The sequence below is a fragment of the Cyprinodon tularosa genome, unplaced genomic scaffold, assembly GCF_016077235.1.
Source record: "Cyprinodon tularosa strain WSP-4 unplaced genomic scaffold, ASM1607723v1 ctg170, whole genome shotgun sequence".
NCBI lineage: Eukaryota > Metazoa > Chordata > Actinopteri > Cyprinodontiformes > Cyprinodontidae > Cyprinodon > Cyprinodon tularosa.
The window spans coordinates 32,392-50,445 of NW_024038532.1; the positions used below are offsets into that span (position 1 = coordinate 32,392).

The 18,054-nt window shown below is 38.6% G+C and overlaps 1 protein-coding gene across 1 annotated transcript; it reads right to left on the reverse strand.

Annotated features, from left to right (window-relative positions):
* Positions 1-321: 321 nt before the first annotated feature.
* tm9sf3 (transmembrane 9 superfamily member 3) lies at positions 322-18,054 on the reverse strand. Its single transcript, XM_038281413.1, has 15 exons — positions 17,698-18,054; positions 15,124-15,319; positions 14,872-14,994; positions 11,207-11,367; positions 10,658-10,735; positions 10,411-10,542; positions 10,139-10,305; positions 8,586-8,680; positions 8,365-8,495; positions 6,485-6,624; positions 5,198-5,266; positions 4,972-5,118; positions 4,797-4,880; positions 4,638-4,714; positions 322-956 (listed from the first exon to the last, which is right to left on the reverse strand). Exons 1-15 carry the CDS (start codon positions 18,037-18,039, stop codon positions 889-891), a joined length of 2,010 nt encoding a protein of 669 aa, XP_038137341.1. The 5' UTR covers positions 18,040-18,054; the 3' UTR covers positions 322-888.

An 18,054-nucleotide genomic window follows, 5' to 3' on the forward strand; every position in this document is an offset into this window, starting at 1 on the left:
CGTTGCAGCGCCCACCGGCCCCCACCCCAAGCACCGAACTAAGAAAAAAAAAACGAAAGGATTCATTTAAAAAGAAAAAAAACGCACCCTGTAGTAAAACTGTACAACGAAAATACATCTGGGTCCTACATCTAAAGGTACATTATCAAGGTTATATACACGCCACCCCATCCATATATTATCTTTACATGTAGACTTAATTCAACCCAAACATTTAGAAAACAAGACTAAACCTGGAAATGGGATCACATCAAACAGCCATTTTAAAAAAAGAAATCAGTTCTTGCTGCACCTCGGCTGCTGAAACCCGACAGCGGGACTAAAATCTCAGCGACTGGATGGACCGCTTCCGGAGCAGGAGTTAGACCATCGAAATGAGCCGAGGGGAGGGGGGGGGGGGGGGGGGGGGGGGGGGGGTCAGTGAAAGTAAAAGAAACTACGGTGGAGCAACAACATTTTGGAGCGACTTCCAAGAAAACAGAAATAAGTCGAACCCGGCTCCTGAAAATTCTGACGCAACAGAACCACGGCTTTCTGAACGCTCCGGCCTCTTCACTGAAGAGAGCTATGCTACTCCGTCAATGTACATCGTGTAGTCTCAGCTGGGACTGGGTCGGGAAGGAGGAGTCTGCTTTAAACATTCACCCCAACCTCAATAAAGCAACTGATTTAAAATGAAACCTTGGGTTTAACATCTCCTCAGATTTCCTCTTAAAGACACGGTGTCGTAATTCATTCAGAAAAATGGAGAGAGAAAAGAAGTTTTGTACAAAGAAGTGAGATTCCCACAGTCTCTCTGCAAGAAGGAAAAGAAAGGATGACTTGTGCCTGCCGTCTTTCAGAACACGTAGGTGAATCCATTAACTCCCCGTGTAGCCGCTCTGCTTCTTAGTCGATTTTCACATTTGTGTAGATCTTCCTCACGAAGGCACTTGTTCCCATGTAGCCAACAGCACCTGCGAAGGGATTAAATCATATCAGCTCTTCACTACGCACCGCCGGGTTGTTTCCTGCCGAGGAGACGTAATAAAAGTCTGAGCAGGAGAAAAAGAAAACATGAGCTGAACACGGTGAGCCCAGAAGGCAGCAAACAGGTCCATAAGTCTGCTGTGGCTCATTAGCTCTGCTGCTGCAACAACAGGTCCACCCAGCAGCAGAAACAAACTACTTTAGAGCACAAAGAGGCTCAAAACCAACAGTACACCTCATTCAACATGAGCCGGAAGAACAGGAGATGCCACGCTGAGAGACAAACGTTTTAATAGCTTTTGGATCTCTACGTAAAGCTATTTTAAATGGGGTTAGGAGGAGTATACCTGAGTAGGCAGCGCTCAATTACCAGCAACATTTCAACCCTTTCATAACAGATTGATTGCTTAGGATTTAAAGCAGCAATGTTGACTTTATTGTGGTGGAAAATAATCCGTCGATTATTTTTTTGCTTGATTAATAATTGGAGAGCCAAAGTCTCCTTAAAGAAGGTTTTTAAATAAAATTAAAACAGGTGAAACAAAAACTTTTTCACTTGAGGAGTTCTGGATAGAGCATATTGATGGATGAAAACTTTTTTTTTTTTTTCTTAAATGCAAACTGTTAATATATACATATTTTTTTTACTATTTTGATATCACTGCTCTAAGTGGGTCACTCCGTCAGCTGTGGGGATATTTTGAAGTCTATAATCCAATTAACGACTATTTCAATAATCATTTAATCACAATTAATAATTTGGCTCTAGTGGAAAGTCTCCTTGTCTAAACAATATTTCTGTCGTCTTAAAGGTAGAAGAGTAATGCACTAATTAGTACGGAAGAGGATTAGGGCCACTGAAAAAAAAAAGTTAACTGATTTTTAAGTTTTATTTGAGTTTAGTATGGAAAAAAGGCAGAATTCTGACTTTTGTCCCTCAATTCTGACTTTTTTTCTCAGAATTCTGAGAAAAAAAGTCAGAATTGAGGAAATAAAGTCAGAATTTTGAGGAAATAAAGTCAGAATTTTGAGGAAATAAAGTCAGAATTTTGAGGAAATAAAGTCAGAATTTTGAGGAAATAAAGTCAGAATTTTGAGGAAATAAAGTCAGAATTTTGAGGAAATAAAGTCAGAATTTTGAGGAAATAAAGTCAGAATTTTGAGGAAATACAGTCAGAATTTTGAGGAAATACAGTCAGAATTTTGAGGAAATACAGTCAGAATTTTGAGGAAATACAGTCAGAATTTTGAGGAAATACAGTCAGAATTTTGAGGAAATACAGTCAGAATTTTGAGGAAATACAGTCAGAATTTTGAGGAAATACAGTCAGAACTTTGAGGAAATAAAGTCAGAATTTTGAGGAAATACAGTCAGAATTTTGAGGAAATACAGTCAGAATTTTGAGGAAATAAAGTCAGAACTTTGAGGAAATAAAGTCAGAACTTTGAGGAAATAAAGTCAGAACTTTGAGGAAATAAAGTCAGAACTTTGAGGAAATAAAGTCAGAACTTTGAGGAAATAAAGTCAGAACTTTGAGGGAATAAAGTCAGAACTTTGAGGGAATAAAGTCAGAACTTTGAGGAAATAAAGTCAGAACTTTGAGGAAATAAAGTCAGAACTTTGAGGAAATAAAGTCAGAACTTTGAGGAAATAAAGTCAGAATTTTGAGGAAATAAAGTCAGAACTTTGAGGAAATAAAGTCAGAACTTTGAGGAAATAAAGTCAGAACTTTGAGGAAATAAAGTCAGAACTTTGAGAAAATAAAGTCAGAACTTTGAGGAAATAAAGTCAGAACTTTGAGGAAATAAAGTCAGAACTTTGAGGAAATAAAGTCAGAACTTTGAGAAAATAAAGTCAGAACTTTGAGAAAATAAAGTCAGAACTTTGAGGAATAAAGTCAGAATTTTGAGAAATAAAGTCAGAATTTTGAGGAAATAAAGTCAGAATTTTGAGGAAATAAAGTCAGAATTTTGAGGAAATAAAGTCAGAATTTTGAGGAAATAAAGTCAGAATTAGAATTTTGAGAAAAAAAGTCAGAAGTCTGAGATTAAAGTCAGAATTCCCATACTAAACTGAAATAAAATTAAAAAAATCAGTTAACTTTTTTTTTTCAGTGGCCCTAATCCTCTTCCGTAAATTAGTCTGCTAATAATCTTTCAATTTTATTTTAACTGCATGATGATCGGAGCTACAAAGAGATGATTAAAGTGCGCCTCAAATATCCTCCAAATTACCATTTCTTTTAGTATCTCAAGTGTTTATATTAAGGCATTTATCCTTTTTTTAGTTAAGAAAACACTAAATTACATGATTTATTTTAAGAGGTGTTTTATAAAGATGTGGCCATGGACAGAGCCAAGCCACAGAAAGTCGCTGCTGAGAAAGCTGGCTATTCATCGAGTAGTGTATGCATGCAATTAAATGGAAAGTTAAGTGGGAGGATAAACTGTCACAAAAAGAAGAATTGGGATAAATCCAACTTTAAAAGGATTATAACCAATTTAAACTCTTTGGGGAGATTTGTAAGGCTTCACAGTTCCGATCCTTATTAGCGCCCCCTGCAACAGTCACATGAGTGAAGCCCCTCCTGACTTTCAGGAGTGTTTTCTGTCCTTACCTGGGCTAAGGACAACATTATTGTAATATTGCTCAGTAGTCTAAATTTCTTATTTTAAAATAAAGAAATGTTGCAGTTAAGTAGAAATCAAGACCACAGAGGACAAATAGAAATGCAAAGCACAGAATTTAAACTGATTCTACTCCTGAGTGAATCTTCCATATTTCATGCAAAAGGAGCCCCAGCAAAGCACTGAGTGAATGCACTTTACATTACATGCAAACAGTTTGCTTTGCTGCTCCTTCCATTTGTTTAAATTGTGACTTTTTTGCATTAATTATTGTGTAACTTATGTAAATGGAGGAGGAAAAAATGAAATATCAGCTGTATTAACCGTTGCATTTCTTTGTTGTGGCAGAAGGTTCACCAGCCAGTTTGGTTGTGGCCGTTTTCTCGGAAGCATCTTGCTAACCAGTTAGCATCTTGGTGCTAGTAGGTTCCCAATGGGAAATTCCATTGGGACCAAGTAGCACGTACAAGCGACATCGTCAAGAAACGCTATGGAGTTTTGTGTCAGAGGTCGAGGATGAGTCTCCTCCGAGAAAATTTCTAAATTTTGGGACAATATAGACTGATAAAGAGTACATTTATATACATGTTTAAGCCAGAATGATTTGACATTTAAATGTTATTTCCCTACGACTTTAAGGTGGTCTCTCTCAGCAAAAAAGCTTGAAATAGTTGTTGAAGGACTTGATGTTGCAATCCCTGGTTTTAGAGGTTTCCCTGCTTCAGCACAGCTGATTATGATGATTGCAGTTGAACAAAAGCTTATTAATCAGCTTTCAATTAAAATCATCTGTGCTGGAGCAAGGAAACCTCTAAAGCCTGCATTACAGCAGCCCTCGAGGACGCCTGCTATAAAGCTTTAACATCAGTCATGAACTGGGACCACATGAAGCTGTTTCAAAATTCAGCTTCGACATCAAAATAGTATCTAACGTTAATGAAAGTCTTGGTCACTTTAAATCAGGGTATTCAATTACTTCACTTTGTAATATTTATGCATTTAAATAGGAAAAGAAAAATAATAAAATAGCAGAAACTCACCACACATGATCCCTAGAGCAGTGCTGAACACGGCCATGTAGCCGAAGTAGAAGGATGTTTGAAATAAGCCATACATCCTGAAATACACCAGGAGAAAATATTTCAGAGAGGAACATTTATCACTTACAGCATTTTATCAAGAAAATGAACATAACTCACTTAGTTTTGAAGAAATAGTAGTAAAAGGAGTACATGTAAACATAAACGGCAGTAGATGCAGCGGAGAGGAAGCTCGTCCACTGCCTGGAAAGATGAAACAACAAAATATACATAAACATGTCTGAGAAAATTAAAACCTGCCATCTCAGATCAGATGGGTAGTAGAGACGCTTACCATCTGTAGTCCTCGGCGTTGAGTAGGAAGTACGTGCACACGATGGTGACGCACACGGTGACAATGCACAGGATCACCAGGACCAGCATCATGAAGCCGTACACATAGTAGATTTTATAGGCCCAAAAAGATGTGAAGATGAAGTACCTGATGGTGGTAAGAGAGCGTGTGTGAGAGCCACGTCTGACCAGAGAAACCGCTTCAGTTCCTCAGATAAACAACTTACATCTCTATGAAAATGGAGCCAAAGGGCAGGATACCTCCGAGGCACACGATGACAGCCGGCTCCATGAACCTGAGACAGAACAAGATTCCAATCATTAGGACGGCTGCATTTCCTCCACTGTTATTCCATTCAGGAAGAACATACAAAACAAAAAAAACAAAGGTTTCATTGTAAAATAAACAAACAGAATAAAGCGAAAGATGTGAAGTCAGACATTGTTCCGAGCCACAGCCATCTGTTCTGTTTTAAAGCTGATGTTTCTGTAACAGCAGTTTGTGCCCAGAATCAGCAGGCCGGGAGCAGCGCTGCATTCAGGAAAACTATTTCTATATTGAACGTTTACAAATAATGCTGAACTACATTAGCCTGTGTCATCACAAAGTTAGTACTGGCCACTAAATTACCATGTTTGTGACCAAAACTGCAACTTAATTTCAACTGCAACATTCTCTCCACATTAACCACAACCATAAACACATTTGGCTCTAGAGTTTCATTCACAGCTTTGAATGCAGACCTCGTTTCATTCTGACAGGACTTTGCTGTTGTGTGGAAAATCACATGTAGCCACGCTATCTGCAAATCTTTCGCTCAGCGTGGCGGTAAACCCACTTTAAAGTCGTAGTGAAGCAGCTGTTCCAACCGTTGCATTTCCGAATTCTCCTGGTGGTGCCCAACTTTACACTAGTGAATGTTATTGGTCGTTTATCAAGGGGGTTGGATTATTGTGGCAGAAGGTTTGCAAGGTTTTTGGTTGTGGTCGTTTTCTCGGAAGCATCTTGGTAACCAGTTAGCAACTTAGTGCTAGTAGGTTCCCAATGTGAAATTCCATTCCATTCCATGCAAGAGGAGGAGAGTTTAGTGTCGTTTAGTGTTTCAAAATATTTGAAATTTATTTTGAATTATAAAGAAGGAGAAAAAAGGTCAAATTGCCCAGCCCTAGCTTGTGGCTATAAGAGGATGTAATACGAAGGACGTTAAAGGTTTGTTTGGCTAAAGTAGCCTCTGCTATCTAAACATTAGTTTACATTTTTTAATACATTTACCTTATTTTAATAATTTGTTGTCTCCTCTGAATTATTACTTTTCTTTTTCTTCTTGTGTGCAGCACGTTAAAATGCCACGCTACTGAAATCTGCTACATAAATCTGCCTTGCCTGTTGCAAAGCACAGTAAGCCATGAGCAAATTTCATTAAACGCTTTCCCCAGCTGCACTTTAAATATATTAATGCATTTAGCTCTCTGACTGCCATAACGCGCCCTCCTTCAATACGCTCCACACCCACCATTTCTTCTCGGGGATCGGCCGCGGCACAGCGTTCACTCTGCAGGGGAAGTTGGGTTGACCAGACAGATTTCTTCCCAGGATTGTTCCCACGAGGTTCAGAGGCAGAATGACAAAGAAGCAGATGCAACAGACGGCAACCTGTGGAAGAAAGAAAACGACTTCTGTAGTCGGAGATATATTCCTCGTTCTGTTTACATAAAAACAGCTGAAAGGATTAAAGGGAAGGGGACAGTGATGGTTGCAATGTATGCAAATCAATTCAAGTGACCAGTAGGTAAACTGATTGCCTAAAACTGCTCAATGACATTTAACCTGGACATAGCTATACCTCTGTACATCAGCCTCAAAGCAAACAGCAGAAAAGAAGTCATTACTCCACCAGATGTAGGAAGTAATAGTTTATGCCTCGCCTCCCTACAGAGGAGTGCACATTCACCGTAGCTAGCTGCAGAGTAATCACAGACACAGCAAGGTGCCGACTCCTGACACCATTTTACAAAGCGGCAACAAATCGAGCATCTCCAGCGAAGATGGCCTTTTCATGGAGAAACAACCACGGGGTTAAAACCAGTGCAGAGGACAGAGTAAATGGAGGAGCAGACCGGATGTGAACGGTCCCCGCTGAAACGCTACGGTAATTTAATGGAAGATTAGCTTACAAATATTAAACGCTTGATCAACGCCAGCACTATCCTTTTTAAAACGAATATTTGCAATTTGCAACAATAAAAGTTTAGTTGGGTGATAATGTTTGATTTTAAAGCTAACAAACACTAATGAATACATGACTAGTAACGGACCGTGAAATCATCTGCAGCTGGCACAGTATGCATCAGGCTGGCCTCCCTCTGCTCACATCTTCACTTAAAATGATTTGATTTCTGAAATCTTTTAATTAAGGGGCAGGGTCCAATTCTAATCAGCTGATTTACATAGCAACAAATGTCATACACAACCACTTTATTTCTCTACAGAAATAATCAAATCAATCTGATCTAGGGGTGGAACGGTTTACAAAACCCACGGTTCGGTTCACAGTTCCGTGGTCACGGTTTTCGGTTCGGTACATGTTGACTGTTAGCCTGACATGTTGGGTCATGTTGCTGTTAGCATAAACAAAACGTGTTGCACAATGCTTGCACACTGTTGCACTTTTATCCACAACTTTTTTTCCACCGTCATGCTACGTTCACACCGGACGCAGCAGGAGCAGCAAAATCGCGTCTGCTGCTTCATTTTTGCTGCTTGTACCAGTTTAGTTCTGACGCGCGGCTGAAGCAGCTTTGCTGCTCTGGCTGCACGGTGAAAAAGTGTGTCTGACGCGCGTTGGGCGGAGCTTCTCTATCCTTTCTTTGCCTTGCAGCTATATTTGCTGTGATCAGTGGGAATAAAGTAGTTTTAATATGTTTTTAAGTGAGAAAATCCACCTGAAAACTTAATCATTGCAGTCAGTTCAACCAGATTACCATCCTGCCTTCCAATATTATTTCTGTCGGAGCAGCTTAGACCCCAACATACCAGCGGTGCACACACCCCCATCTGTAAACAGATGGGGGTGTGAATACTTTTGGTAGACATTTTATAACCAATCTAATCGATTCAGAGAAACTAACTTTGCTGACTAGAGAGCTACTGAGCACTGAGTCAAGCAGACTTCCCACAGGATAGTCGTTAGCAACTGCATTGGAGACATTTTTTGTGTGAAATCTGTTTATTATGGCTGAACTATGTTTGTTAACTTACAGTTCATCTTTACTTCTGCTTTTAATCACTGAAATGTTGTAATCTCACTATAATTGGGCTGGGGCGTTTTTCAGACACAGTTGATCCATATTCCTTCTGAGTGTTGCAAGGTTAAGAAAAAAAAGAAAAACTCACCATGGTTCCAAACGGGATAGCTCTGGAGGCGTGGTAGTAGATGGCGATGAAGTTAATGAAGAAGGCCGTCCCACACACCATTGCTGGGATCAAAAAGGCCCCAATGAACATCTGCTTGATCCATCTTCTGCCTGCAGCATTCAAAACATACATTAATCTGATTCAATGGCCGATTTCTTCTATCACGGGGAACACAATGTAATGTGCTGACTCGTTATTACCTCCTTGTTTTGCATACAAACTTCCACCAAAGTAGCCGTTGACGGGAGAGGTTGCAGCGTACACAAAGATGGCTGTGCTCAGCATGGAGCCCCTCCTGCAGAGAGCAAAGGTCTGAGTTCAGCTTACCTTCCTCTGATAATGCTTGGATTTTTATTCCACACCAAGAGGGTTTGCTATTTTCAGTTCTTCTCTTCTTAGCTCATCATTTGGCTTTTGGCAGATTTTTGGGAGGAGCATTAAATCAGGCTGACTGTGTGTTAGGTGAACCATTTCACAACTTGAACAGATAAATGTTTGTTTTGAACTAAAACATGGGAACCACTAACCTGACTCCGCCAGATGGATTTGCTCCGCATATCCATCTGGAAACCTTCCGTTGAAGTAATTTTGGGAAATACTGGATAGCTGATTGGCCTGTGTTGGTGATAGACGGGCCAAATAAACCAATCAGATCAACGAAGCATATGACGTACTAACAGAGCGACGACGAAGAGGAGCCAATTGATAGATCAAACTCTTGCCGAAACCAGTCGGGAGAAGAGCAAAAACATCTTTTCCTCTGAGAAAAGCCTCCAGAGCAGTGTTTTGCTCTTCTTTCAGTGAAGAAATACTCTGTAATTCCGATAAAACTTGCTTGATAGCCACGCTAACGCTAGTTTCATCGGCTGAAGCCGCCATGTTCTTTAGACTGAACTGTCGCGCTTCTCGTTGCGTCACACCTCAACCCGCCTCAAAGCCAACGCTGATTGGACGTTCGTTTGGTGAATGGCTCCAAATTTTCTTTAATGGAGAGTCTCCAGACTGATCTGCGAGTGAAACCTTGAAAGCTTGCGAGATCAGGATGGTCTCACGAGGCTAGGGAACCACTGGTTCCACTAAGAATCTTTGTATTTTTACAAAACTTGTCAAGCAAACCAAAAAGGTTAAGTTTAGGAAGAACCAGGCCCACAGTACACAGATCCTACATCATAGTTGACAGTCAGCAGCAGATTACTTAAAAAGTCCCAGTGAAGTTTATATTTGTGATGTTACGACGAAGATTTTTAAAACTCTATTTCGAGAATAAAGTCTTAAAGTCACAACATTGCCAGAATACAGATGTATTTTATGAAAACTCTTACAAGAAACTATTTCTTCCCTAAAATGAGAAATGTCGAGCATCATTTAAAGTTATACTTTGTCATCGGTTTAACAAATAAGGAAATCTTAAGCCTTTTACCACAAGCATCAAACTGGGCAGGATGTCAAAGTTGACTCAGGTAGCTGTTTGGTGGAGCTGGTTTGTCGTCATATGCTGGTTGGAGCTCGAAGCTTTCTTTCTGAAATGGGTTGTTGTATGACGACTTCATTCTCGTAATATTACGACTTCATTCTCACACAAAACAAAAAAATCTCTAGCCTGGCCCTAATACTCCGTCGTATGATGGTCAGACAGAAGAAACTTTTTTTTCCCCTGGCATGAATTAAAAACAAGCTGCTGGCACTTAGACAGTATCTAACCATCCTCTTGGAGACTTTTTGACCCCAGGATTGTCCAGAGACCATCACTCACTCTGTGTACAGATCCTCCACCATCGCAACAATGATGACAATAAAGGAGACTGAGAAGATCTGGCAGCCGGAGCCGATCAGCGAGGAGAAGATCAAAGGATGGCTTGAAGGCCTGAACACATCTCCGTGGACCTGCTTCCACCCGTATTCATCACCAAGATCTCTGTCCTGTGGATATGTTGCCACGGAAAGCAGAGAAACCTTGCATTACGAAGCAAAAACTAAAAGAATTGTGTTTAACACCTTGGAGTCAGATGAAGATCGACGGCTCACCATGTCGTCCATTTCCTCCTCTTTGCTGTATCGGGCGTAATCCTTTCTCAGGGTTCTCATTAGAATCATGGACACCAGGCCCACCAGGAATATGACCATCATGAAGGAGTTAAAGATGGAGAACCAGTGAATCTAAAAGAAAAAGGTTCAAAAAACCTATGAAACTAAATACTCAAACCGCTCTGAAGGTTGTTTTTTTTTGTTCATGACAAAAAACTTGGAAAAACTAAGACCAGGTCTCACTCACCCTGTGCTGAAAGAAGGATGGATCCAGGTATTTGTCAAACCTGTCCTCAAACTTTACATCAGACTTCTTCCATTTCACCTGGATGGGAGCAAAGGTGCAGGTTTTTAAGGCTGTGTCCCATCTGAAGCACAGAAAACCACCAAACTCTTCTTCTATCCGTTAGCAGTTAATCAGATGGAGGTTAAAAAATAAAATCCTTTCAGACTTGGAAAACATCATCTGGTCTCACTAAATATAAGCACTAAATCACAAAGCTTAATATATACAAGAATATAACAACCATATCACACATGGAGGATAAAATTATGCAAACACGCTTGTAGTAAACTAAAGATTATTAAAGACAAACTATGTTTATATAATATTTAGTGCAGGGAATTCTCCCTATACTCATAAATCAAATCGTATTTAACTAGTGCTCAGTTCTGGTGGTCTTATGTCATAACCTAACAAACAGAAAAAGCTGCATTTGCATTTCCTGATTTCATGAAATCAGGAGACAGAAGCGGATATTTGCATACTTTAAAAGAAGGACCGTTCAGCACTCACAGAATACGACATTGCAATCCTGGTGTTGGGCATGAGTTTGACTTTGCTTTCGCTCGTCAGGTTTACGTCAACTATTCTGTTGTCGTTGTAGCCGATCTCCAGTTTTTTGTACGTCCACAGGTAGTGCTCTTCTCCGTTCTCATCTGCTTCACCAACAATGCCTTAAAAATAACCGACAAGCATGGAGTTAAAGATATGATGGTTAGCGAAACTGTTTGAAGGAGAACTGCAAGTCTCAGCTTACAACACTGCGAACTAAAATAGACAAACTAAAATAGACGGAGCTCTTTGCATTGTGTTACTATGGCAACTACAGCACGTAAACATAATCAGTGTGTTTTATTTACAACAGTGTTCATAATCATTCCACTTTTATGGCTTTTAAAATTTCTTTTGAGTCAAGAAATATGCATGGCGAGCATCTAGAAACACATGCAACTAATGGTGACAGAAGTGATAAAGCTCCCATCACATTTATATCATTAATAACTTTTTAACTTTTGCATACAGACTTCCAAAGTAGCAGTTAATAGGCAAGGTTGAAGCATAAACAAAACTCAGCCCTCTGTAACCTGCTGAATTCACTCTGACTTCCTACTACTAATCCATCTGAACACACATTTATAAATTTATTGAGGGAAGGATTTGATTGAGTCTGTGTGGTGACAGAATCAATCTGAGTTCCTTTTATTTTAATTATATAAGCAACACTCATATTTAAATAAGTCAAATTCAAACCAGACGAGACGATTATAATATTAAGTCTCCATTAAAGCTATTCAATTAAACAGTTTAACAGAAAATTAGAAGGGCTGCACTGATGACTGAACCTTGGATAAATCTATTATCTATTTCCATATAATATGAGAAGCATATCAATAACAGTTGGATTTTTTTTAGTTGCATCATGCTAGAGGTGGTGTGATATACTTTAAAGGGAAAATATTCTTCCAGCCTAACCATGCAAGGTTCAGAGGGGTCTGAATATACCCTGGGCAGGGCTGGGCTGCACAGAGAAACACGGGACCATGCACTGATCACCACTTCCTAACTGTTAATTTAGATAAACTGACCAACCTAACATGCATGACTTGAGGCCGTAGCTTTTTCATCTTAAATGCAAAATGAATATATCTATTCTAGACCTATGGTTTAATTACTGTTCGGAACAGGATGTATCAACAAGTAGCATGTTTTTAGCATTAGTGCTCTTTAGTAATCTAATTCAATACTGAAGCTCAGTTTTTAAATATATCTTGTAACATTCTCATAGTTTCCTTTGGTTTGCTGCTATGAAGCATATCAGAGTTTATACAGGAACGAGTAACTCTAATATAATGCTTTTTAATGCTCTCAGAAATAATTTTAATGACATAAACAAGTACCCATGACGCTCATACATATATATATAAAAAACACAGCAAAATCCTTTGTGATCTTTACTATCCACAGGCTGCAGCCACATCCAGAATTCCTCGTTTTTCAGCCACCTTTGTTGAAATTTGCATTTCCACATTCTCTAACTTTTTCTCCGCCTCGAGCTTCTTTTCCGAACATATGGCTTTACGATCAACGGGAAGCAGTTCCGTGTAAACACATGGAACCAGTTATATCTGACAAATTGTCTTTTTTTTTTTATAAACAATTTTTTTCATAATTTTAAATGCCACGATAATCACATTTAATGAACTTTAATGCCAATTAAGGTCTTATTTAAAAAAATTTTTTTAATTACTTCATGATTTTTAATGACCAGTGGAAAGCTTTCATATGTTAATTTGCTTCCTGTTACAGAAAAAGGCATAGGACAAACTTCTGTGCTAAAAACTGTTAAAATAGATCATAGCAGCCGGTGTTCTTCTCTAAAACCATCCTGGGAGAATTGAGAATTTAGTTTCAATGGGTAACAGACATCTAAAACTGTACTAAGTAATTCCCCAAAGTCACAAAGGAAAAGTCCCGCTGTTATTGAGCTTGTTCACATACTACAGGGCTCGATGTTAACCATTGCCCGATCGCCCGGGGCAAGTAATTTTTATGGTCGGTAGAGTACAAATTTCGCCAAAATAAAATTATCACTCAAAATTACTTAAAAATCAGCGATATTCGCTGAAAACGACCCACAAGCGTTGCCTGCGCCATCTTTGTTGTTTTGTACACATTCTCGTATAATTTTCCGCTAGATTGCGTGATTTAGCTCTTGGGGAGAGAATGCTGCAGAGCAGCAGCTGGATGATGAATTTAATCAATACTATAATACACGCTAGATTAAAAATGATCAGTCAGGGATTAGGAAAATAATAATAATTGTATGCGCACAGTGTAAATATTTCTATCATATGGCAGTCTTTTGTACGGTGGTGATACATTAAAAAATGTTCATTAAATTTTTCTCTTAGACATTGGAGTGGTGCATTTAAATGTTATAGAGATAAACATGTTAAATTGGTGAGTAGTAGTAGTGTTAGTTTTTAACCTGTCAAGTTTTTTTTTAGATTTTTAACATAACAATTTATATTTTTCCAAGCACACAACAGTTTAAAGCAAAGTTTAGTTTGAAAAGAATGTGCAGGAAGAATTGAAAAGCATGTTAACACGGTAATGTAGGCTTGAGTTCATTATCTGACGCATGCATATACACACCAGGAACCTGGAAACTTAAAAAATACTGAATTACAAAAAACATTTAAAAAACAAACATGTTTCATTGATATATATACAAAAATAAATATTAGGAACTATATTTATCAAACATTATACTGGGCAAGTAAAAAGTGTTTCTCGGCGAATGAAATGTGAAAGTCACTTGCCCGAAGGGCAAGTGGTAAAAATCCTTAACGTAAACCCCTGTTCTATCATGTATCCTTCCTCCTAAGTCAATGACTCGACACTACCGGCCCTGCTACCATAGACAAGTTCTTATCAGACCAAACTGAATTTTATTGGATTATGAGTTAAATCCACCTGAGATGTTTGCAACTCAACAATAAACCATCTATACAGATTTCAGGATATAAATTAGAGATTCTGTTTGAGGTAAACAGGCGTTCTCCATGCATAAACCAAATAGGCATTGTAAAACAGCTATAGAACTATAGATCTAACAATCTTAGATCTCACTACTCATGTGTGAACTCTTTAAATACAGTAGAGTAAATATCAGAGCCCCACCCGCTGCAGACAACATCCGCGTACACGCCGCGTATGTTTAACCAGCTGGAGAAGTGGTGGCTATTATTGTAAAAGAAGCAGCATAGATTTGGCCTGAAGAGGAAGAGACCATAGAAATGTCTGTAATGACAGGGAGTCATTCATACCCCTCTAATATGTGACATCAAAGCTCTTGAGCACAGGTTATTATAATCACTGCATGTCACTGCATTAATTTGCCTCCAAACCTCATTAAAAGGAAAATTTGTACTCTCTAGTGTACTGCATTTAAGTTAGGGAAACTTCATAAAAAGTAGTAATTAACTAAGCACAAAAATTCAGTTTAATTATCCACACTAGGCGCATTAAGATAATTTATAAACAAAACTTTGCATGTTATCGTTTTTTTCTGGAAAATAAAATGTGTTGTTCTTTTAAAAAGGAATATATACATACTGGGAAAAAATGTAGCAATTAGGGAAAGAAAATAAAACATGGAGAATAGCATCACTTACCCCAGATGGGGAGATCATCTATGTACATTTGATACCAATAGTGATTCTTTATGGCATAAACAAAGGCATCCTGTTTGGGTTTGTCCAAGTCAATTTCACAGTATGTTGTCTGCATGACTTCCTCTGCAGAGAGTTAAAAAAAAACACAATTGGGAACCATAAATTGTGAGAAGTACATTCACCATGCTGAAGAAAACTGATAAAGACGTTAACTTTGCTATAAATGCACTTCCACCAAACAGAGCAGAATACCTTTAAACTTAATATCCAAGCCACTGAATTCCAGCTCCACTCCCTGTAAAGCCTCGCCGAGTGTTTCATGGTAATGGCTGATGGTCTTCTTGGAGCCCACGCAAAAGGGCAGAGAGAAATACTTGTATGTCTCCTGTCGGTTGTGGTAAGGCCCCACCGTGTTCATCCATAAAACCACCTCCTCCTTATCTGTGTACTGGGAAGGGAAAACAAAAGGATGCATTCAGGGCAGTCCCAAGAATGCAACACCTGTTCTGCAAGTCCTTCGGGTTGTAAAGTATACACTATTGATTTGATGCGGGCATAAGTAGCTTTAAATACAGATTTCAATTAACAGTAACAGTTCAACAGGGTATGATAATTATGTTTAAATTAAAATAAATGTTTATTGGGCATCAGTCTGTAAAAAAAAAAAAGCAAAACTGTTATCAGATACTCTTCCTACATTAATATTGACTGTCAATCAAGCAGATGTTGCTTTGCACTGCCGGTCAGCTAGCTGAAAGACGGCAACCATACATTTACTTTGCTTACATTGAAGGCAAGTCCAACTATTTAGAAATAGTTGCAAAAAAAAGCTAAAACTAAAGAAGATAGCCCAACTAATAATCCAGATAATATGACCATGTTGGTCTGTTTTTTCTATTCAGAGATCAAGTTTTCTGTAAAACACGCACCTAAAATTCACAATACATTTTGTCTCTTTTTTTTTTGCTTGTAGATCCAAAGAATAGAATTCAGCTTTATTGTCATTACACTGTCACAAGTACTATATAAAACAAAGTACTTTTCTAATCACCATTATAATTTAAATATTTGAGTACTGGAAATGCCAGTTCATAACTGGTTTTTATTGATTCCCATCAGCAATGTATCCAGAGCCTAATGCTGAGGTTTTAGTTAGACAAAGTCATATCTGATTCTCTGAAGGAATGTATAAATCTTTATAACCAACAAATAGTCTTGTTGTTAATGATTTCATGTATCTATTCCTGAATGAACATATGCAAACACTCCTTAGTTAGTACCTGTAAGGTCCATATTCAGTTCAAAACTGGAAATATTCATAGCTAAACTTTTGGGATTCAATAAACCATTTGAAACAGTGTTGCAACTGGTGACTATTTTGCTAATTAATGAATCTTGATTGTCTAATGGATTAATAATCATAGGGTAAAAGGCTCTTTCTGTGTTCTGATAGACAAAAAAGGCTTTTCTTGAATGCAAAATGTAAAACTTCTTTCCCTTTTTTTACAAAACTGCTCTGAACAGGTTGCCCTTCCAGCTAATGGCATTTTTAGAGTCTCTATATTGCAGTTAATGATTAATCAATTACTAAATTAGTGGACAATAATTCCAATAATCGATTTAACAGGATTGTTTGAGCCATTTCTTAAATGAATTAAAATGTTAGGAATGATGAATGGTTTATTGATTTAAGGCAGAATGATATCTGTATTTAATGGTGACTAAAATGTTATTTACCATTACAGGTAGAATAACTGACTTTTTTCAAACTAAGGATGTGGATAAAAGTAGTAATTACCTTTTCTTTAAATTAAGGTTTGGTTATTATTATTATTTTTTTAGATTTTGGGTTACACTGGTTTCAAAATCAATTGAGAGGAAAACAATACTGTCTGCAATGTTTAACATTTAACAAACTGCAACTTTCCAACTGAAAAAGTTTTTGATGTACAAATGTTTTTAAAAAATCCTGAAGAAATACTCCTTTTTGTTTAAAACAAATGCAGTTTGGGCATTTAAATTGAGATGTTGCTTTATATTCACTCCCTGTTATCACACAGTAAGAGCCTGATATTGACTAAGAGTGAAGTAACCACCATAAGCACTGGACTGGCTCTAAAACAGAAGGCTATTGCTATCAAAATGAAATGCAAACTCATGAAAATATCCTAGTTATCACTTTAAGGCAGAGCCGTACAACCAAAGAGTGATATGCCTTAGCCATGTTTGCTTACGTTTAAGGAAGTGAACTTCCACGCTGTATCCGTTTACTCACCTAACTCCTTTCACACCCAGAAGGACTTTTTTAGGAAGATAAATCAGCCTGAGATCTGCTTAACATTTCTAGATTTTATCTGACTCCCATTAAACGTATGGCAGAGTAAATGCTAAAAGGCCTCAACGTTTCACTGGTATCTCATCTAAGACTCTTTGCATTTTTAGATACGCTTCAACAGTAAATCTACTTTTAATTTCCCTAACTAACCGATGTTGGTATGCTGCTTCTGGATGAGGAGATTGTACCGGTGCTAACGGGAAGCTAGTAGCAGACGTGTTGCAAAAAAGCTAACAGTTAGCATAAGCAGTTAGGCTAATTAACGGCTGCATGCTAGCTGGCTAACTGAATGCTTATCTGATTGATAACGCGGCAGGTATCGGTTTATCACTCAACAGGCCAGGCCCTTAGTCCCGCCGGGTGGGATTCTGTGTCCTGAACCGCAGCTAGCCTCTGCCGCTACAGCTAGCAGCTTACACACAGGCATAAACGTCCATTATTTTTCAACGCTCTCCTCTTTTCAGTCGGCGCTTAATCAATCGCTCTCTTACCGTGTGCTCGTGTTCATCCGCGTCAACGGGTAAGAGAGAGACTACTACTGCGAGGAAAGCCGCCACTGCCACCTTCCACCGGGAAGAGCCCATAATTTCGGTGAAAGTATGCAGAAAGATTGGGGCTGTTAGCTTCGTTGGGCTAATATCCCACCTTCTTCCTGGTTGTATGACAGAGGCAATTTTCAGGGATGCTCTCTGTACGCTCTCATCGCACCTACGCCGGATTGGTCGGGAGGAGTCACGTGGTTCTGGGTATCCAATCAGCGTTGAAAGCGATGGCTCCAGCGATGATTGGAGGAACTCTGTCAGCGCATCTTCCGCAAGCTTCAGCCACGTCATCCCGACTGCCGAGAT